Source organism: Macaca fascicularis, chromosome 16 (assembly GCF_037993035.2).
Source record: "Macaca fascicularis isolate 582-1 chromosome 16, T2T-MFA8v1.1".
Lineage (NCBI taxonomy): Eukaryota > Metazoa > Chordata > Mammalia > Primates > Cercopithecidae > Macaca > Macaca fascicularis.
The window spans coordinates 61094197-61116796 of NC_088390.1; the positions used below are offsets into that span (position 1 = coordinate 61094197).

Consider the following 22600-nt stretch of genomic DNA (forward strand, 5'->3'; position numbering starts at 1 on the left):
ATTTTTACTTTTATCAGAAAGATGGGTATGAGTTAAAGAGCAATGACTAAGAACGTAAAACTCTGGTCTGAAGACACCCATGCTTTTTTTTTTTTTTTTTTTTGAGACAGAGTTTTGCTCTTGTTGCCCAGGCTGGAGTGCAATGGCGTAATCTTGCCTCATCGCAACCTCCGTCTCCCGGGTTCAAGTGATTCTCCTGCCTCAGCCTCCCAGGTAGCTGGGATTACAGGCATGTGCCACCACAGCTAATTTTTTATTTTTAGCGGAGATGGGGTTTCTCTACGTTGGTCAGGCTGGTCTTGAACTCCCGACCTCAGGTGATCCACCCACCTCAGCCTCCCAAAGTGCTGGGATGACAGGCCTGAGTCACCGCACCCGGCTGGTACCCCCAGGCACAGTCCCAGTCACGTGCAACTCAAACTTTAGACAGGAGGTTGAAAGGCACCCAGCAGCCCCACCGTAAAGAGAGAGAGGTCAAGGGGCTCTTGGGGTAGCCCAGGCGCGCTCACACTTACCGCTTAGCCATAAGGCTGTTGACACTGGCCTCAGACAGAAGCCCCTGCTTGCCACATTCTTGGAGCAGGAAGTTTGTACAGTCACAGCTGTGAAAGAGAAAGATGTGGAGGGAACTGGGCACCTGGCTGGGAGGGCGAGGGGTGGGAGTGGCCAGTCCCTGAGCAGCATCCTCCCTCTTTCAGGTGAGGAAAATCTGGAGGGCCTGAGGGACAGTAGAGGGGCTCTGGGGACTTGGCAACTGTGGGCTGCTGCTTCCTGCCCCTGCCAAGGGGAGTGAACAAGGAGACAGAGTCCCCTGAGGCTTCTCTGGCACAGAGATCAGGGGAAGAGCCCAGAACCCCTTCCAGTAGGGTAGGGGTGACCAGGGGAGCTCATACTTGCAGCGCTGGTCAGCTTTGTCCAACAAGGGTGTGAGTTTCAGCAGGAACTCAAAAGCACAGTTGACATCCTCAGTGAAGTCCTAGAAAGAGGCAGAAGTGTCCACCTGGTTTCCAGGGCCACCAGGCCCTGATCATCTCAGGCAACCTTGTCTGCTGGAGACATCAGCCTGAGCTGCCTGGCTGCCTTCTGCCTGGAGCCTGGGTGTATGCTGTGGGTGCACACACACGCTGAAGCACACACACACACTGAAGCACACACATGCTGAAGCACACACATGGCAAAGCACACACACACTGAAGCACACACACGCTGAAGCACACACACAGTGAAGCACACACACTGAAGCACACACACAGTGAAGCACGCACACGGCGAAGCACACACACACTGAAGCACACACACGCTGAAGCACACACACGCTGAAGCACGCACATGGCAAAGCACACACACACTGAAGCACACACACGCTGAAGCACACACACAGTGAAGCACACACACTGAAGCACACACACAGTGAAGCACGCACACGGTGAAGCACACACACACTGAAGCACACACACGCTGAAGCACACACACGCTGAAGCACGCACACGCTGAAGCACACACACGCTGAAGCACGCACACGCTGAAGTACACACATATGCTGAAGCACACACACATACTGAAGCACACACATACGCTGAAGCACACACGCTGAAGCACACGCACATGCTGAAGCGCACACACGGTGAAGCACACACACACTGAAGCACACACACACTGAAGCACACACATACGCTGAAGCACACACACTGAAGCACACGCACATGCTGAAGCGCACACACAGCGAAGTGCACATACACTGATGCACACACACACTGAAGCACACACACGCTGAAGCACACACACGCTGAAGCAGACACACGCTGAAGCACACACACGCTGAAGCACACGCACGCTGAAACACACACACTGAAGCACACACACGCTGAAGCACGCACACGGCGAAGCACGCACACGCTGAAGCACACACACTGAAGCACACACACGGCGAAGCACACACACGGTGAAGCACACACACGCTGAAGCACACACACGCTGAAGCACACACACGGTGAAGCACACACACTGAAGCACACACACGGCGAAGCACACACACGGCAAAGCACACACACTGAAGCACACACATGCTGAAGCACACACACGCTGAAGCACACACACGGCGAAGCACACACGGCGAAGCACACACACTGAAGCACACACACGCTGAAGCACACACACACTGAAGCACACACACACTGAAGCACACACGGCGAAGCACACACACTGAAGCACACACACGCTGAAGCACACACACGGTGAAGCACACACACTGAAGCACACACACGGCGAAGCACACACACTGAAGCACACACATGCTGAAGCACACACACGCTGAAGCACACACACGGCGAAGCACACACGGCGAAGCACACACACTGAAGCACACACACGCTGAAGCACACACACACTGAAGCACACACACACTGAAGCACACACGGCGAAGCACACACACTGAAGCACACACACACTGAAGCACACACACGCTGAAGCACACACACACTGAAGCACACACACTGAAGCACACACACGCTGAAGCACACACACACTGAAGCACACACGGCGAAGCACACACACTGAAGCACACACACACTGAAGCACGCACACGCTGAAGCACACACACACTGAAGCACACACACTGAAGCACACACACGCTGAAGCACACACACGGTGAAGCACACACACTGAAGCACACATACGGCGAAGCACACACACTGAAGCACACACATGCTGAAGCACACACACGCTGAAGCACACACACGGCGAAGCACACACGGCGAAGCACACACACTGAAGCACACACACGCTGAAGCACACACACACTGAAGCACACACACACTGAAGCACACACGGCGAAGCACACACACTGAAGCACACACACACTGAAGCACACACACGCTGAAGCACACACACACTGAAGCACACACACTGAAGCACACACACGCTGAAGCACACACACACTGAAGCACACACGGCGAAGCACACACACTGAAGCACACACACACTGAAGCACGCACACGCTGAAGCACACACACACTGAAGCACACACACTGAAGCACACACACGCTGAAGCACACACACGGCGAAGCACACACACTGAAGCACACACACACTGAAGCACACACACGGCGAAGCACACACACTGAAGCACACACATGCTGAAGCACACACACTGAAGCACACACACGGCGAAGCACACACACTGAAGCACACACACGGCAAAGCACACACACTGAAGCACACACATGGCGAAGCACGCACATGCTGAAGCACATGCACACACTGAAGCACACACGTTGTGAAGCACGCACACACTGAGGTGTACACACACATTCAGCTCTCTTCCAGGCATAAGAACACTGCCCAGCTGGGGCCTGAAGGACCCTCCCTTTGCCCTTGTTTCTGCTCCCATGCCTCCATCTCAATCCTCAACTCAACTCACCTTGTCCCCATGAGAGTACTTCTTCAACTTCACCAAAACCTGTGGAATCTAGGGGGTGAGGCAGGGGGAAAAACAGGAAGATCCATTTCTTTTCTCTTTCATCCACCCCTGAAGGCATCCCCCCGACCCCCTGCTCCAGGAAAAGAGACAGGAACACTCCTACCCTGCGAGTGAGAGCACACTTAGTGCTGAATGAGAATGCCAATAGGTGCCCAAGCCCCTGATGCCCCCAGGCCCAGGCACAGGACACTGGGACCCTATACCTCTGCTAGCTCAACAGAAAAAAATGCCATAAGCAAAAGTGGATCCCCAGCTTCAAGGAGGACTGGGGCCCCATTCCCTGGCTCCTTTCACTGCCCTACACCAATCTGTCTGATGACCAAGCTAAACTACACCTCTGTGGTAAGAAACAATGGAGTCTGCCAAATGGGCTAAATATAGCCCTGGCACTTCCAGAGAAAATGATCAATGGGAACTTGCGCTGGGATACCTGGCCGGCTGGGCCCAGCGCCCACAGGGAGGAACACAGGGCAAAGGTCCAGGGTGCCACTGCTCTTCCTGAGAACCATTCCTAGACTGGCTCTGCCCCTCCCACGTCCCCAGTACCTTGAGGAAAGTGAAAGCTGTCCACTTGAGCTCCTCCGTACCCTCGGGAGACTCAATGAGCCCCACGAAGCAAGCTTTCCAGATCTCCAGGACAAAAAGTGGGGTGGGGATATGCTGTGGGAAGAGCCAAGGACGAGGCCTAAGAGGGTGCCCATACCCCGTCATCCTTCTGTGGACTCCGAGGATTTGGCTGGCTCAGAGACTGCATGGCAGAGTCACTGCCCAGCTGTGTGCTGAGAACCAGGGGCGTAAGGTCCAATGACAGAAGTGTGCACAACTAGCACCCACTTTCCATCATGGAGCAGGAGAAACCCCACTTCTCCCAGGGAGGACTACAAGAATCCTCCCTCCTGCCCCCAACAGGCTCGCCCGCCTTGGGGAGGGGAGAGCCACTTGGCCCCTCCCACCTGCATGCGCTTCACCATCGTCAGCTGCTCCACCAGGGACTGTGTCTCGCCTGTCAGGTTCATGGTGCCCTCGAGCAGGATCACGGCGTGGACGGTGGGGAAGCCGGTCTTGTTCATCTGCTCCGCATGCACAGACAGCATCATGGGGATGCTGAGGGATCACAAACACAGGGGACAGTGTTTGGGGGACCAAAGGTGAAGGTGGAGAGGATGGCACCAGGTGCCACATCTTCCCACCCCAGGGCGTGTCCTCCCTCTCCCTCCACCACCATCCCCCAGGGAGCTGGTACCTCCTAATGAGGGTGCTGCACTGCTCAGCCTGGCTCCGGAGCTGGGGGTTGCTGAGATTGGCCAGGATCTCTCCAAGTTTCAAGAGAGAATGCTCGATGGCAGTCCAGGAAGCTGGCAGAGGGAAAGAAGTGCAGAAACGTGATGGGAAACAGGGGAGAGGGAGCGCCTTGCCCCGAACTCCTCAATTTTGGCACCCCCTCTGGCACATGAAACCACACAGGAAGGCTTTCCCTGAGAACGACAGGGAAGGAGGGGCCTGAGGGCAGCATGCACTGTTTCCAGAAGGGGAGTGGGCACCGAGAGCTGGAAACCCCAGAGACCATTCCCAAAGGCCTGACTTCCAAGGGACACAGCCAGCTGACTTCAGAAGGTATGGCATCACACAGGCTCAGGAGAGAGAGGCAGAGGGAGGCCAGAGCCCAGTGGCTGGAACAGGGAGGGTAGCCACAAATCACTCGAGGAGTGGGCGGATCCCAAAGTCCAGTCTTGCAGAGGCTGTCACTCTCCTCTGGGGGAGCTGGGTCCCTAAATGGCCTTCTCATTCTCAACCACTCCCTCATCTAGGCATTGTGCTTGCTGCCCTCCCCTGCTAAAGCCTCTCACACACCCTCTCTCAAACTCCCACATGCTCTAAGCTTCTGTTCAAGCCCCAGTTCCTTTAGCAACTCACCCAACTGGTCTAACTCACTGTTCTGTCCTTCCTTAATGCCCACACCCATGGTCTAAGCCATCTATCAGTTAGCACTGAATTATAAGTTACTTATCCTAGTTACAATTCCAGAGGGTCAAATGATGAACAATGGCACCAACTAGCCCATTAACCTCCATGGAGCATAAAAGGGGGAAAAAAAAGACAAGACCTGAGATCCATTAAAATTCAGTATTCATCCGATTTTCAGCCAATAAACATGTATCAAGGGCCCAAGGTAAGGAAGAGGCTGTCAACACAGTCCATTTTTATATAAAGATTATGTTTTTGGACTTTTCACAGGTAGTAAAACATACTTGGGGAAGAAATAAATATACTAGTCCTAAAACAAGCTCTCCAACCAGGTCCTGAAGCCTCGTGAGCAGCCCATTCTAGCATTCTTGTTCCTGGAGAACAAGAGATCTGTAGGTGGTCCCAAGCCACTTGGGCTTCAAGGAGCAAGACTATGGCCTTAGGACCCCGTTGCTGGAAATACCGGCATCTTCCCTCCCGCCAGGTGATCTGTCTGTTCTCAGGCTCTGGAAAGTACCAACACTTAACATCTGAACTTGGGTCAAGAGGCATATGGTACAACAGGCCCAACAGCAGACAGGCACTGTGTTAAAAGGGGCATTTTAGGTAACATTCAAATACAAGAGTCATTTGCTTCCAGATGATGAGTAACATGGAGACAAACACAGTAACGGACACTGTGCTTGTCTTGTCCTCTAGTTTTTTCCGCGTCTGTGATGTATTAGTCTTGCTCCCCACTAGCAGCTATGCTTGATGAGGGCAGGGACCCTGCCACATGCTCCTTTGGTAGCCCCCCACCCCCCGCCCGCAGCACCTAGCACAGTGCTGGGCGTACCACAATGCTCAGTAAATACCTGTTGGTTGATTGGCTCGGGTGCCACCCTGCCCAAGTCCCTGGGATGTGTGCAATGCTTATGGGGAGAAAAAAAAGGAAGTGGGATGGTTTCAGATCCTCCTGGAAAGAGGTGGGATGGCATCCTGCCTCTCCCTTCTCAATTAAAGGACCGGCTACGGGAGCAGCGGCAGGTGGGGCTCAGGGGAATCAAGGGACATACAGGCCTCCTCTAGTTTGGCGATGTGCAGCAGGGCCCGGTTCTTGGTGCTGCTGAGGGTTTTCTCCAGGCGCTGAAGGCACATGGCAAGCTGCTTCTCCCCAGCGGCTGGAGTGCCAGCCTCCAGCCCCTCCCGGAGCCGCTCTGCAGAGGCTGCCGTGCAGCGCAGCAGCCAGTGGAGGGCGCTAAGAAGGGCTCGGCACAGTCCGATGCACTCCTCGGCTTTGCCGTGACAGCTACAGGGAAGGATGCAAAATTAGCCTCTGTTCTTCTAACGGCTGAAATCCGACCCACACCAATGTTCCCCAGAGTCCCTGGCACTCCCTTATTAGGGACTAGGGCTGCAAAGCTAGCAAAGTCCTGGGGAAGACGCTTAGCCGCTTTGGCTTCTACTGGACAAGATTTCAAATGAGCTACTCCAGACAGAGAGGAGGCACTCTGTCCTAAAGGAGTAAGAAAAGGAGGGGATGAGTGAGTGTGGATGGCAGGTGGGGAGAAAAAACATGGGAACCCAGAGTTGGTCTCGGTCTGTGTGCTAGGAGCTGCACCTCTGCACTAAGACAAGGCTAGAACGTTGTAAGCCCCCTTACCCCTGCTCTTACCTCAGACGGTCACAAAACATGTCCATGATGTCTAGCAATGCCTGGACACACAGGTCCCGAGAAAAGTCATCAAACTGTGGAAAGGACAGTGGAGATGCTACGGAATGCCCCTGTCCACCCCCAGGTCTCACATGAGGCAGATGGTGTGTTCAGGACTCCTGCTCCTCTCTCCTCCAACCTTGGGTCCAAGACTCAGCACCCTCAACACTGGACATTGGCTCCCAAGCACCAGCCGCTACTTGCCAGGATCCCCCTCCCATGGAAGGCCAGCAATGCCAGCCAGAGGCATCATGTGCTGCCTATCCAGCCTCATGGGTCACAGGATCAGGGCCGTCAAGGAGGTGGGGCCTTGTCTGTCATCCCCAACCTAGCTCCTGAGTGCCTACGGTCATACCTTACTGATGGCTGTGAGGACAGAAGAGTAGGACACCATCTGGAGAGAAGGAAGAAAGATAATCTTTAGGTAACTAGTCTCCTACAGTTGACAGGAACAAAAACTGAGGCTTCAAGTTGCTGTAGCTCTCCTGAACCTCAATCCCTTCCAGAGGCCCTCTTCAACCCAGGCAAGGAGAGGCAGTGTCACTGTGCACCACCCTGTTCCTGCCTCTGTCAGACTCACTGCAAATGGTATCAGCATAAGCCCATCAAGAAGATGATTTTGGGGATACTCAGAGGCTCCATGTTTCAGGCCAGGCACGGTGGCTCACGCCTGTAATCCCAGAACTTTGAGAGGCCGAGGCGGGCGGATCACGAGGTCAGGAGTTTGAGACCATCCTGGCCAACATAGTGAAACCCTGTCTCTACTAAAAATATAAAATTAGCTGGGTGTGGTAGTGCGTGCCTGTAATCCCAGCTACTCAGGAGGCTGAGGCAGGAGAATCGCTTGAATCAGGGAGTTGGAGGTTGCAGTGAGCCGAGATCGTGCCACTGCACTCCATCCAGCCTGGACGACAGAGTGAGACGAAAAGAAAGAAGGAAAGAAAGAAGGAAAGAAAGAAGGAAAGAAAGAAACAAGGAAGGAAGAAAGGGAAGGAAGAAGGGAAGGAAGGAAAAGGAAGGAAAAGAAAGAAAGGAAGGAAGGAAGGAAGGAGGGGGGGAAGGGGGCAAGGGGGAGGGGAGCGGAGGGGAGGGGAGGGGGAAAGACGGAGTAAGTTTCACTGTACAAACTCTTAATTGTTCTCCAGAACTTACTCTCTAGGACCCATCCAGGACACCTTCCTTGATCAACCCCCAACCTCTCTTACCAAGCTCAAACCCTTCCTCTGTGCTCCCAGTAATCACTTTAGGCTCATCATTACATGGCAGGTGCCTGCAGTCCCCACTAAATCAGAAGCTCCTTGCGGACAAGGATGCTTTTACTCAGTGACCACCACAAACTTGATATTTGTAGAATGAATAAATAAAAACACACCGTTAGCTCAGCATGTCTCAGAGTAGCTTCCAAAGCTGCCCTATCCAATAGAGAAGTCACTAGCCCCATGTGGCTATTTAAATTTAAATTAATTAAAGTTAAATAAAATTTGGCTGGGCGTGGTCGCTCATGCCTGTAATCCCAGCACTTTGGGAGGCCAAGGCGGGAGGATCATGAGGTCAGAAGATCAAGACCATCCTGGCTAACACGATGAAACCCCATCTCTACTAAAAATACAAAAAAATTGGCCGGGTGTGATGGCGGGTGCTTGTAGTCCCAGCTATTAGGGAGGCTGGGACAGGAGAATGGCGTGAACCCGGGAGGCGGAGCTTGCAGTGAGCCAAGATCGCACCACTGCACTCCAGCCTAGGCGACAGAGCAAGAGACTCTGTCTCAAAAAAAAAAAAAGTTAAATAAAATTTAAAATTTAAAATGCAGTTCTTCAGTCACACTAGCCACATTTCAAGTGCTCCACGGCCACACGCGGCCAGGGGCTTCTGTACTAGACAGGGTAGATAAAGAACATTTCAATCACTGTAGAAAGTCCTGTTGGACCATGCTGCTCCAGAGGTTCTCAGGTTGTTAAGAAATGTCACACATTGGCCAGGTATGGTAGCTCACACCTGTAATCCCAGCACGTTGGGAGTCCAAGGCGGGTGGATCACGAGGTCAGGAGATTGAGACCATCGTGGCTAACATGGTGAAACCTCGTCTCCACCAAAAAAAAATACAAAAAAATTAGCTGGGCATGGTGGCGGGCGCCTGTAGTCCCAGCTCCTCTGGAGGCTGAGGCAGGAGAATGGTGTGAACCTGGGAGGCGGAGCTGGCAGTGAGCCGAGATCGTGCCACTGCACTCCAGCCTGGGGGACAGAGCTAGACTCAGTCTCAAAAAAAAAAAAAAGAAAGACAGACATGTTGCACACACACCCTGAGCTTGTGTGTGACATAAATTTGACAAACACTGGATTAAACATATACAGAGAACTTTACCACAGAACTTCTCAAAACCATGATATACTCATATACAATGAGAATCTCTAAGAAAACTGATGATAAAACAAAGCAATATTCTTTAAACGTACTTGACCAAGGAATCTCATGTACCTAGTATTTCCAAAATACATTTTAGGAAATTCTGCCTGAACAGTAAGTTCCCAGAGAACAGAGATGGTATTGAATTTATATCTGTTTCTCTAGCATCTAGCCCAAGAACTGGTATACGATAGATCCTCAGGAAGTTTTTATTGCTTGGAATAGATAAATTCTACTAACTAGTTGCCTTCTGGAAAAATCTTACCTTAAAATAAATTTCTGTTAGTAAAACCTATTCATCACCATCATAAGACTGGAGATCTAGTTCAAAATAATTTCTCCTAACTGAAATTAAACCCTACATAAAATCTTGTCATATTAAAAAAATAATTACAGAATGTTGATAAAATATAAATAATACCATAAAAAATAGTAACAGTGGTATACTCAAAATCAGTGGCAAAGCATACCAAAATACAAAAGCAGGATACAATGACAAAAACTATCAGGATGGCCGGGCGCGGTGGCTCACGCTTGTAATCCCAGCACTTTGGGAGGCTGAGGCGGGCGGATCACAAGGTCAGGAGATCGAGACCATCCTGGCCAACATGGTGAAACCCCGTCTCTACTAAAAATACAAAAAAATTAGCCGGGCGCGGTGGCGGGCGCCTATAGTCCCAGCTACTCGGGAGGCTGAGGCAGGAGAATGGCATGATCCCGGGAGGCGGAGCTTGCAGTGAGCCGAGATAGTGCCACTGCACTCCAGCCAGGGGGACAGAGCAAGACTCCGTCTCAAAAAAAAAAAAAAACAAAAAACTATCAGGACAATCACCTCCTAGGCTGTCTCTGCTGGAGGAGTGGGAGCCTCCAAAGATTTAAGAAGAAAGCTGTCGGCCGGATGCAGTGGCTCACGCCTGTAATCCCAGCACTTTGGGAGGCCAAGGCGGGCGGATCACGAGGTCAAGAGATCAAGACCATCCTGGCCAACATGGTGAAACCCTGTCTCTACTAAAACTACAAAAACTAGCCAGGCGTGGTGGCGCATGCCTGTAATCCCAGCTACTCAGGAGGCTGAGGCAGGAGAATCCCTTGAACCCAGGAGGCAGAGGTTGCAGAGAGCCAAGATCGCACCACTGCATTCCAGCCTGACGACAGAGCGAGACTCCGTCTCAAAAAAAAAAAAAAAAGGAGAGGAAGAAAGCTGTCTGCTCAATCACTTGGGTATGGCAAACTTTCCGTCCTGTGCGATTTCCTTCTCACCAGAATACACTGCTCTGTTCAGGCATCTTTCACTAGTACTCCTCGGTGAACAGGAGCAAAACAGAGAGGGCTTAAATACAATCAGTGCTCAGAACCACCATGCTGTGAGGCCAGAGCTAGTGTCTGATATCCATCAGAAAGCTGGGAGCCTGCCTGGGCAGGATGACCGTAACGTTCCGGCGAGTGTTTTGTTTATTTATAACTGATGTCCCCATAGCGAGTGCTTGGCAAAGAACTGAACCTTGCTGGATACCAACCTGCAGGGGGAGCTGGATGTCCCCACTAAACACTGACCCTCAAATGCCAGGAGAGAAATCCCCAATTCTGCATGTTCTGAGGGATGCCATTCATCAAAACGAATTTACGGTCTTCAAATGCTGAATTCTGTTCAGTAGATTTCTGCTAACTGTATCAATAAAGCACAGCTACTCCAGAGAGCTGAAAATGCTTTCTACATGACGAACTGTTTTACAAAGCAGGAACTGGCCTATTCCAGTCTTAATCATTCTATCACGGTAGCTCTGAACCACCACGGCCCTCAGGGTAGGAGACCCTCTGTGTGGCCACCTCGCTTGTGGCTAGCCCCGCCTGACCCTGCAGCTGCCCTCAAATCCTCGCCGCTCTTCTGAATATTCAACATCCCAACTATTCCTAAGTGCCCTCTACTTGCATAACATTGGGCCAAAGAGCCTCTTGACTCTGAAGGAAGAATAAATTACTAATTTTGCACAGTACTTGAGAGGTCACAAAGGTCTTTCGTATCTATTTACTTCTCTCTGTTACATCAGCCTCTTTCTCTTTCTTCCCTTTCCCATCAGTGTTTACACATTTCAGGACTCTTCTATTGGTTTGTTTGTTTTTTGAGACAGGGTCTCACTCTGTCACCCAGGCTAGAGTGCAGAGGTGCTCCCGGGTTCAAGCTATCCTCCCGCCTCAGCCTCCTGAGTAGCTAGGACTACAGGCACACACCACCATGCTTTATTGATTGATTGATTGATTGATTGATTGATTGAGACAGGGTCTTGCTCTGTCGCCCAGGCTGGAGTGCAGTGCTGTGATCTCGGCTCACTGCAACCTCCGCCTCCTGCGTTCACGCCATTCTCCTGCCTCAGCTTCCCAAGTACCTGGGACTACAGGAGCCCGCCACCACGCCCGGCTAATTTTTTACATTTTTAGTAGAGATGGGGTTTCACCGTGTTAGCCAGGATGGTCACGATCTCCTGACCTCATGATCCTCCCGCCTCAGCCTCCCAAAGTGCTGGGATTACAGGCATGAACCATCGCACGGGCTAAGTTTTTTTTTTTTTTTTTTGAGACAGAGTCTCACTCTGTTGCCCAGGCTGGAGTGCAGTGGCACAATCTCGGCTCACTGCAACCTCTGCCTCCCAGGTTCAAGCGATTCTTCTGCCTCAGCCTCCTGAGTAGCTGAGACTACAAGCACATGCCACCATGCCCGGCTAATTTTGGTACTCTTAGTAGAGACGGGGCTTCACTATGTTGGCTAGGCTGATCTCGAACTCCTGACCTCATGATCCACCCGCCTTGGCCTCCTAAAGTGCTGGGATTACAGGCATGAGCCACCGTGCCCGGCTGCCTAACTTTTGTATTTTTTGTAGAGACGGGGTTTTGCCATGTTGTCCAGGCTGGTCTCAAATTCCTGGTCAAGTGAGCTGCCCACCCACCTGGGCCTCCCAAAGTCCTGGGATTAGAGGTATGAACCTGGCCTAATTTCTTCTATTTTTAAAAGAGCTTCCTATAGACCCCACACTTCCATTTAAGCACCACTCCATCTCTACTGCTCTTCACATATATAAAAGTTCTTTTTTTTTTTCAATTTTACTTTTTTTTTTTTTTTGAGACGGATTCTCACTCTGTTGCCCAGGCTGGAGCAGTGGCATGATCTCAGCTCACTGCAACCTCCGCCTCTCGGGTTCAAGCGATTCTCCTGCCTCAGCCTCCTGAGTAGCTGGGATTACAGGTATGCAGTACCACACCTGGCTTATTTTTGTATTGGTAGAGACAGGGTTTCACCATGTTGGCCAGGCTGGTCTTGAACTCCTAACCTCATGATCCACCCCCTCGGCCTCCCAAAGTGCTGGGATTACAGGCGTGAGCCACTAAACCCCGCCTTTTTAATTTTACTTTTTTAGTAGAGCCGGGGTCTATGTTGTCTAGGCTGAGCTCAAACTCCTCGCCTCAAGTGATCCCCCTATCTTGACTTCAAACAGTGCTGGGATTACAGGTGTGAGCCACCAGGCCCGGACAACATAAGAGTTTTCTACACTCTCTGGCTCTACCTGCACACTCTCCATTGACTATTCAACCCACTCCAATCACTTCTGTCCTGAGCACTCTATGACTCTTCTTGTTAAGGTCATCAACAAACTCTTCATGTTAAATCCAATGGATCCTTCTCTCTTCTGATCTTACCTGACTTTCCAGCAGCATCCGACCCCTTGAAACCCTCCCTCATCCCTCAATCCTCTCTTGGCTTTTCTTGGTAACACTCTCACTTTTCCTCCCTACTCTCTGGCCCCTTCTCTTCAGACTCCTATGACGGTTTATCCTCCTAAGTGTGTTCCTTAAATGAGATTGGTTCCTCCGGAAGTTGGGTGTAGTCACTTCTTTGCTCACTCTCCTCTCTCTCTGCACAATCTCATCCATACCCATAGCTTTGATTACCATCAGTAGCTGGTGACTTCTAAACCAAAAGCTCCAGTCTAGAACTCTCCTTGAGTACCAGACACCTATGTTCAACTGCCTTCCAAGTATCCTCTTTTTGATACCCCACACAGGCACCTTAAATTGAAAAGGCCAAGATCAAACATGTTATCCTCACCCACATCCCAGCCCTACTCCACTCTTCTGCTGTCTCATGACCCATCAGGTATCTAGTGTCCAAACCAGAAACCTAAGCGTTATCCTTGACCCCTTCTCCTCGCACTCCCCTCATCCCATCAATCAAATCATTTCAATGCCACTTCCTAAACTGTTCTTAAATTCATCGTTTTTCTTCTGCTGCCACTTCCCAATTTTGTGCTAGTATCATCTCTCACCTAAAGTACACATCAAGAGCCTAAATCAGGGGTTGGAAAACTACAGCCTGCAAGTCCAATCTGGCTCATCACCATTTTCCTATTAGAACACAGCTATACCCATTTATTTACAGATGGGCTATAGCTAGTTTTCAGCTGTAATGATGGAATAGTGATGAGAGAGACCATGCAGTCTGCAAAGCTGAAAATACTTACTATCTGGTCCTTTACAGACAAAATATGCCACACTTAATGATCTCCCTGTCTTCTGTCTTACCTCCCTCCAACTCATTCTTCAAACTATAACCAGAGTGATCTTTCTAAAATTAATCCACAAATTTCCGCAATTAATCTATAAAGTCAAGGAAATCTTGATTACAAGATAATAGGATTTTTATGGGAACTTAATGAATTGATTCTAAAATTTGTCTGGAAATGAAATGTCTGAAAACAGTCAAAAAATTTTTGAAAAATAAAGAAACTAAGGGAAGATTTGTCCACCAAGGTATCAAAACATACTATAAAGCTATAACAAAGTTCTGGTGCAAAAAAAAGAGAAAGAGGCCAGGCGTGGTGGCTCACGCCTGCAATCCCAGCACTTTTGGAGGCTGAGGCAGGTGGATCACAAGGTCAGGAGTTCAAGACCAGCCTGGCCAAGATGGTGAAACTCTGTCTCTACTAAAAATACAAAAATTAGCTGGGCGTGGTGGTGCACGCCTGTAATCCCAGCTACTTGGGAGGCTGAGGTAGAGAACTGCTTGAACCCAGGAGGCAGAGGTTGGAGTGAGCCAAGATCGTGCCACTGCACTCCAGCCTGGGAGACAGAGTGAGACTCCCTCTCAAAAAAAAAAAAAAGAGAGAGAAAGATACCAGTGAAATACACTAGGGTGTCAAAAAATGGACCCTTGTGCACAAGAGAATTTAGAATTTAAGATATGACAAAGAATGGCCTATTCAATAAAGAGAGTTGAGCCATTATCCATCTATTTGAACAAATAATAAATGTGGATCCCATCCTCATACCACAATAAATTCTAAATGGCTCAGACAAAGTAAATACAAAAAATAAAAGTCAAGTGTTGGCAGAAATTAGAGAATATATTTTCATTTTATTTTATTTTTTATTTTGAGATAGGATCTCACTCTGTCACCCACGCTAAAATGCAGTGGCGTGATCTCAGCTCACTGCAACCTCTGCTTCCTAAGCTCAAGCAATTCTCCAGCCTCAGCCTCCTGTGTAACTGGGACTACGTGCTCAAGCCATGAACTACCGGCTTTTATTTTATTTTATTTTTTTTTTTTTGAGACGGAGTCTCGCTCTGTTGCCGAGGCTGGAGTGCAGTGGCGTGATCTCAGCTCACTGCAACCTCCACCTCTTGGGTTCAAGTGATTCTCCTGCCTCAGCCTCCCAAGTAGCTGAGACTACAGGCACCCACCTCCACGCCCAGCTAATTTTTTTTTGTATTTATAGTAGAGACGGGGTTTCACCATGTTAGCCAGGATGGTCTCAATCTCCTCACCTTGTGATCTGCCCACCTCAGCCTCCCAGAGTGCTGGGACTACAGGCGTGAGCCATCACGCCTAGACTAATTTTTTAATTGTTTGTACAGACAGGGTTTTGCCATGTTGCCAAAGCTGGTCTTGAACTCCTGAGCTCAAAGCAACCTGCCCGCCTCCGCCTCCCAAAGTGCTGGGATTATAGGTATGAGCCAAAATGCCCCACCAAAGGCCAGGCGCGGTGGCTCAAGCCTGTAATCCCAGCACTTTGGGAGGCCGAGGCGGGCGGATCACGAGGTCAGGAGATCGAGACCATCCTGGCTAACACGGTGAAACCCTGTCTCTACTAAAAATACAAAAAACTAGCCGGGCGCGGTGGCGGGCGCCTGTAGTCCCAGCTACTCGGGAGGCTGAGGCAGGAGAATGGCGTAAACCCGGGAGGCGGAGCTTGCAGTGAGCTGAGATCCGGCCACTGCACTCCAGCCTGAGTGACAGAGCAAGACTCCGTCTCAAAAAAAAAAAAAAAATGCCCCACCAAGAGAATATATTTAAATCTCTGAAGCAGAGAAGTCCTTAAGCAGACAAAAGCCCAGTAAGGGAAAAAAAAGGATAAAACTGACAAAAACATAAAAAATTTCTGCATACTAAGAAAAAAAATTACAGGCGGTTCTCCTGTCCAGCCCACCACCCCTGGACTATCCCTGCATATAAGTTCCCCCTAGCAAAACCCTATGTGGCATCTGCTGTCTTCAGGTTCCTTCAGCCTCTTGAACCTGGTGCCATCCCTAGCAAATAGGGGTCCAGCACAACAATTGGTGAGCCAGTCAAGAGGCTGTGGAGAAAATCCCATCAGTCTGAGACAATGGGGTCTGGGAAGGGGAAATCCAAAGGGAAAATCTCATTATTAACAACAACAGGCCGGGTGTGGTGGCTCACGCCTATAAACCCAGCACTTTGGGAGGCCAAGGCGGACGGATCACCTGAGGTCAGGAGTTCAAGACCAGCCTGGCCAACATGGTGAAACCCTGTCTCTACTAAAAATATAAAAATTAGCTGGGTGTGGTGGCAGGCACCTATAATCCCAGCTACTTGGGAGGCTGAGGCAGCAGAATCCTTTGAACCTAGGAGGCGGAGTTGCAGTGAGCTGAGATCGTGCCATTGCACTGCAGCCCGGGCAACAAGAGTGAAACTCCATCCATCTCAAAAATTAAAAAAAAAAAAAATTAGATTTAAAAAGTGATATAAAACTCAAAAACATACATAACAAATAAGGATTACAAGATAGATTATATTAAATGACACTTAAAAATCAGTAAGAATTCTGGTCGGGCACGGTGGCTCACACCTGTAATCCCAGCACTTTGGGAGGCCAAAGTGGGTGGATCACGAGGTCAGGAGATTGAGACCATCCTGGCTAACACAGTGAAACCCCGTCTCTACTAAAAATACAAAAATTAGCCAGGTGTGGTGGTGGGCACCTGTAGTCCCAGCTACTCGGGAGGCTGAGGCAGGAGAATGGCATGAAGCTGGGAGGCAGAGCTTGCAGTGAGCCGAGATCACGCCACTGCACTCCAGCCCGGGCAACAGAGCAAGACTGTCTCAAAAAAAAAAAAAAAAAAAAAAAAATCAGTAAGAATTCTTTTTTGGGGTGATGAAAATGTTCTAAATTGACTGTGATGATGTTTGCCCAACTCAGTGAATATACTAAAAACTAGGGTGCCAAGAGTAGTAACTCATGCCTGTTTATCTCAACACTTTGGGAGGCTGAGCCAGGAGGATAACTTGAGTCCAGGAGTTTGAGACCAGCCTGGGCAACTAAACCCTTCTCTACAAAAAATTAAAAACATTAGCCAGATGTGGTGGTGCCTAACTGTAGTCCCAGATACTCAGGGGGCTAAAGTGGGAGGACAGCTTGAGCCAGGGAGATCAAGGCTGCAGTAAGCCATGATTGTGCTACTGTACTCCAGCCTAGGCAAAGGAGTGAGACCCTATCTCTGGAGAAACCCTGTCTCTACTAAAAATACAAAGATTAGCCGGACATGGTGGCACCCGCCTGTAGTCCCAGCTACTTGGGAGGCTGAGGCAGGAGAATGGCTGGAAACCAGGAGGCAGAGGTTGCAGTGAGCCGAGATCACACAGCTGTACTCCAGTCTAGATGAAGGAGTGAGATCCTGTCTCATACACACACAAAAAAAGCCATAACAAAAAAAAATCAAAAAATAGGCAAATGATATATTTATTTGTGTATTTATGAATACATAAATTATATATTAATAAATATATAAGCCGGGAGCAGTGGCTCACGCCTGTAATCCCAGCACTTTGGGAGGCCAAGGCAGGTGGATCACTTGAGGTCAGGAGTTTGAGAACAGCCTCGCTAACATGGATAAACCCCGTCCCTACTAAAAAGACAAAAATTATCTGGGTATGGTGGTGCATGCCTATAATCCCAGCTACTTGGGAGGCTGAGGCAGGAGAACTGCTTGAACCCGGGAGGCAGAGGTTGCACGTCACTGCACTCCAGCCTGGGCGACAGAGGGAGACTCCATCGAAAGAAAAGAAAAGAAAACAAAAGAGAAGAGAAGAGAAGAGAAAAGAGAAGAGAAGAGAAGAGAAGAGAAGAGAAAGGAAAGAAAGAAAAGAATATGCACATTATAATATAATTATTTGCCTCCGGAAAAAGTTTTAAAAGATTCTATCCAGCATTGGCAAAGGTGTGGGGAAATACTGTGAGACATTGTGGATGGGGTATAACCTAATCCAGTCATTTTAAGGGGGATATTTGCAGGATCTACTATAATTTAGTATGTATATATTCTTCAAATCACATATTCCATTGTGAGGTCTATACCCTAGAGAAACACTTCCAGATATGCAAACAGGTAGGTAGAAGGATATTCAGTGAAACATTGATTATAACAGTAAAAAATTACAAACAACCTAAATTAAAGTACATATGGGCTGGGCCAGGCACAGTGGCTCACACCTGTAATCCCAGCACTTTGGGAGGCCAACGCGGGCAGATCACTTGAGGTCAGGAGTTTGAGACCAGCCTGGCCAACATGGTGAAACCCTGTCTCTACTAAAAATTTAAAAATCGGCCAGGTGTGGTGGTGCATGTCTGTAATCCCAGCTACTTGGGAGGCTGAGGCAGGAGAATCACTTGAACCCAGCAGCGGGGATGGGAGGAGGCTGCAGTGAGCCAAGATCAAACCACTGCTCTCTGGCCTGGGTGACAGAGCAAGACTTCATCTCAAAAAAAAAAAAAAAAAAAAAAAAAAGTACATATGGTGTATTATGTAGCAATGGTTTAGGGGTGAGTTCCATGGCTCATGCCTATAATCCCAACACTCTGGGAGGCCAAGGTGGGCAGATTGAGCTCAGGAGTTCAGGATAAGCCTGAGCAACAAGGCAAAACCTTGTCTCTACAAAAAATGCAAAAATTGGCTGGGGGTTTTGGCGTGCACCTGTAGTCCGAGCTACCTAGGGGGCTGAGGCAGGAGGATGGCTTGAGCCAAGGAGGTCAAAGCTGCAGTGAGACACTATTGTGCCACTACACTCCAGCCTGGGCAACAAAGCAAGGATCCTGGCTCTAAATTTTTTTTTTTTTTTTTTTTTTTTTTTGAGACAGAGTCTTGCTCTGTCACCCAGGCTGGAGTATAGTGGTTCGATCTTGGCTCACTGGAACCTCCACCTCACGGATTCAAGCGATTCTCCTGCCTCAGCCTCCTGAGTAGCTGGGACTGCAGGTGCATGCCACCATGCCCGGGTAATTTTTACCATGTTAGCCAGGATGGTCTCGATCTCCTGACCTCGTGATCCACCCGCCTCAGCCTCCCAAATTGCTGAGATTACAGGCGTGAGCCATTGTGCCCAGCCTCTAAAAAAATTTTTTTTTTTTTTTTTTTTTTTTTTTGAGACGGAGTCTTGCTCTGTCACTCAGGCTGGAGTGCAGTGGCCGGATCTCAGCTCACTGCAAGCTCCGCCTCCCGGGTTTACGCCATTCTCCTGCCTCAGCCTCCGGAGTAGCTGGGACTACAGGCGCCCGCCACCTCGCCCGGCTAGTTTTTTGTATTTTTAGTAGAGATGGGGTTTCACGGTGTTAGCCAGGATGGTCTCGATCTCCTGACCTCGTGATCCGCCCGTCTCGGCCTCCCAAAGTGTTGGGATTACAGGCTTGAGCCACCGCGCCCGGCCTAAAAAAATTTTTTAATAAAAAAAAATCTATGTGTCAACTGAGAAATACTATTCAGCAATTAAAAATAAGAAGAAGAAGAATGGGGCCAGGCATGAGTGGATCACACCTGTAATCCCAGCACTTTGGGGGCCAAGGCAGGAGGATCGCTTGAGCCCAGGAGTTTGAGACCAGCCTGGGCAACAAAGTGAGACCCCATCTCTACAAAAATGTAAAAATTACCAGCTCGGGCAACATAGAAAGATCCCGTCTTTACAAAAAATTTAAAAATTAGCCAGGCATGGTGGTGAATGACTGTAGTCCCAACTCCTTGGGAACCTGAGGTAGGAGGATTACTTGAGCCCAGCAGGACGAGGCTACAGTAAGTTGTGATCCTGCCATTGCACACTCCAGCCTGGGTAACAGAGCAAAACCCTGTTTCAAATTAAAAATAAATAAATAAAAAGAATGTACTACTAACATATACAACATAAATAATAAATCTCAAAAACATTTATGTTAAACAAAAGACAGTATAAGAAATATATCCCGGCCGGGCGCGGTGGCTCAAGCCTGTAATCCCAGCACTTTGGGAGGCCGAGACGGGCGGATCACGAGGCCAGGAGATCGAGAGACGATCCCGGCTAACACGGTGAAACCCCGTCTCTACTAAAAAAAATACAAAAAAACTAGCCGGGCGAGGTGGCGGGCGCCTGTAGTCCCAGCTACTCGGGAGGCTGAGGCAGGAGAACGGCGTAAACCCGCGAGGCGGAGCTTGCAGTGAGCTGAGATCCGGCCACTGCACTCCAGCCTGGGCGGCAGAGCGAGACTCCGTCTCAAAAAACAAAAAAAACAAAAACAAAAAAAAAAGAAATATATCCCATCTGACTACATTGCTATGAAATCCAAATAAAGGCAATTGTGGAAGAAGCAAGTGGACTTCTTCTGAAGTCCACTTCTTACTGAAGAAAGCAGTAAAAGGGAACTTTCTGAGAGAACAGAAATGTTCTGTATCTTATTTTGGATGCTGGTGACATGGGTATATACAATTGCTAAAACTCACTGAATAGGCCGGGTGCAGTGGCTCACACTTGTAATCCCAGCACTTTGGGAGGCCGAGGCAGGCGGATCACGAGGTCAGGAATTCGAGACCAGCCTGACCAACATGGTGAAACCCCATCTCTGCTAAAAATACAAAAAACTTGCCAGGCATGGTGGGGGACACCTGTAGTCCCAGCTACTCGGGAGGCTGAGGCAGGAGAATAGCTTGAACCTGGGAGTCGGAGGTTGAAGTGAGCTGAGATCGCCCCACTGTACTCCAGCCCAGGCAACAGGGCGAGACTCCATCTCATTAAAAAAAAAAAAAAAAAAAACCCCTCACTGAATTGATCTTAAGATCTTCTATGTTCTTTTTCAGATGAAGTTTCGCTCTTGTTGCCCAGACTGGAGCAGAGTGGGGTGATCTCAGTTCACTGCAACCTCCGCCTCCCAGGTTCAAGCAATTCTCCTGCCTCAGCCTCCCGAGTTGCTGGGATTACAGGTGCCCGCCACCACACCTGGCTAATTTTTGTATATTCGGTAGAGGCGGGGTTTCACCATGTTGACCAGGCTGGTCTTGAACTTCTGACCTCAGGTGATCCACCCACCTTGGCCTCCCAAAGTGCTGGGATTACAGGATTGAGCCACTGCACCTGGCCCAAGATCTCTGTATGTTATTCTATGTTAATTAAAATATGTATATCTTTAAGGAAGTCTTGTCATGTGACTCCTCCACTTAACACCCTTTAAATGATTACTTGTCACCCTAAAATAAAGCCCAAATTCCTCAGCATCACTCAAAAGTCTTTTATGACCTTATCGTTCTCTCTCTCTAAACCACTCTCCTCCTTAAAGTGCCAGCCTAGTAGTTCTGAAGGTATGGTCCAGGAACTCCCCAGGGTCCCCAAGACCTTTCAGGGGGTCTAGGAAGTCAAAATTATTTTAAAAATACTACTAAGATACTGTTTACCTTTTTGCTCTTTTTCTCTCACAATTGTACAGTGGATTGTCCTGGAGGGTCCATAACATGTGATGATATTATATTATTAAATGCATCAACAATTGAAATGCATCAACAACTATATAACTTAGTCATGGATATTTTCCAAATTACCAATTCATGATGTGACAAAAATCATGCATAGATAAAAGATCTATTCAAGGTACAACAAAAAGAGACCAGTTAATTTTATTTCATTTTATTTTTCTTGAAGGTTTTTTTTTTGAGACGGAGTCTCGCTCTGTTGCCCAGGCTGGAGTGCAGTGGCCGGATCTCAGCTCACTGCAAGCTCCGCCTCCCGGGTTTACGCCATTCTCTTGCCTCAGCCTCCCAAGTAGCTGGGACTACAGGAGCCCGCCACCTTGCCCGGCTAGTTTTTGTATTTTTTTTAGTACAGACGGGGTTTGACCGTGTTAGCCAGGATGGTCTCGATCTCCTGACCTCGTGATCTGCCCGTCTCGGCCTCCCAAAGTGCTGGGATTACAGGCTTGAGCCACCATGCCCGGCCTTCATTTTATTTTTTATTGAGACAGAGTCTTGCTCTGTCGCCCAGGCTGGAATACAGTGGCATGATGTCGGCTCACTGTAGGCTCCACTTCCTGGGTTCAAGCGATTCTCCTGCCTCAGCCTCCTGAGTAGCTGGGATTACAGGTGCGCACCACCACGCCCGGCTAATTTTTTGTATTTTTAGTAGAAACAGAATTTCACCATGTTGACCAGGCTGGTCTCGAACCCCTGACCTCAGATGATCCACCCACCTCAGCCTCCCAAAGCACTGGGATTACAGGCAGGAGCCACCACACCTGGCCAATAATATTTTTTTTTAATATTTGAAGAAATTTATTCTGAGTCAAACATGAGTAACCATGGCCCTTCAGGAGGTCCTGAAAACGTGTGCCCAAGGTGGTCGGGTGCAGCTTGGTTTTATCCATTTTAGGGAGGCATGAGATCAAATACAATCAAATATATTTAAGAAAAGTCTCAAAATTTTTAAGAATGTAAAGGGGTACTGGGACCGGGCACAGTGGCTCATACTCATAACCTCAGCACTTTAGG

The 22600-nt window shown here is 49.1% G+C and overlaps 1 protein-coding gene across 50 annotated transcripts in view; it reads right to left on the reverse strand.

Moving 5' to 3' along the window:
- The window catches only part of MED24 (mediator complex subunit 24), a 42368-nt gene that overhangs the window by 12522 nt on the left and 7246 nt on the right, over positions 1 to 22600 (reverse strand). For 24 of the 50 annotated variants that reach the window (XR_012425806.1, XR_012425805.1, XR_012425804.1 and 21 more), the window contains 9 exons: positions 7492 to 7530; positions 7098 to 7171; positions 6499 to 6731; positions 4722 to 4833; positions 4432 to 4582; positions 4025 to 4138; positions 3419 to 3466; positions 894 to 976; positions 516 to 602 (listed from right to left, as the gene is read on the reverse strand). Coding sequence is in view for 42 of the 50 variants with exons in the window: in XM_074019548.1 (XP_073875649.1) it covers positions 516 to 602; positions 894 to 976; positions 3419 to 3466; positions 4025 to 4138; positions 4432 to 4582; positions 4722 to 4833; positions 6499 to 6731; positions 7098 to 7171; positions 7492 to 7530 (941 nt within the window). In the remaining 8 variants the exon portion in view is untranslated. Of the gene's footprint in view, positions 1 to 515; positions 603 to 893; positions 977 to 3418; positions 3467 to 4024; positions 4139 to 4431; positions 4583 to 4721; positions 4834 to 6297; positions 6355 to 6498; positions 6732 to 7097; positions 7172 to 7491; positions 7531 to 22600 lie in introns of all 50 variants that reach the window. The other 26 variants (XR_012425803.1, XR_012425802.1, XR_012425801.1 and 23 more) reach the window with 3 other exon arrangements.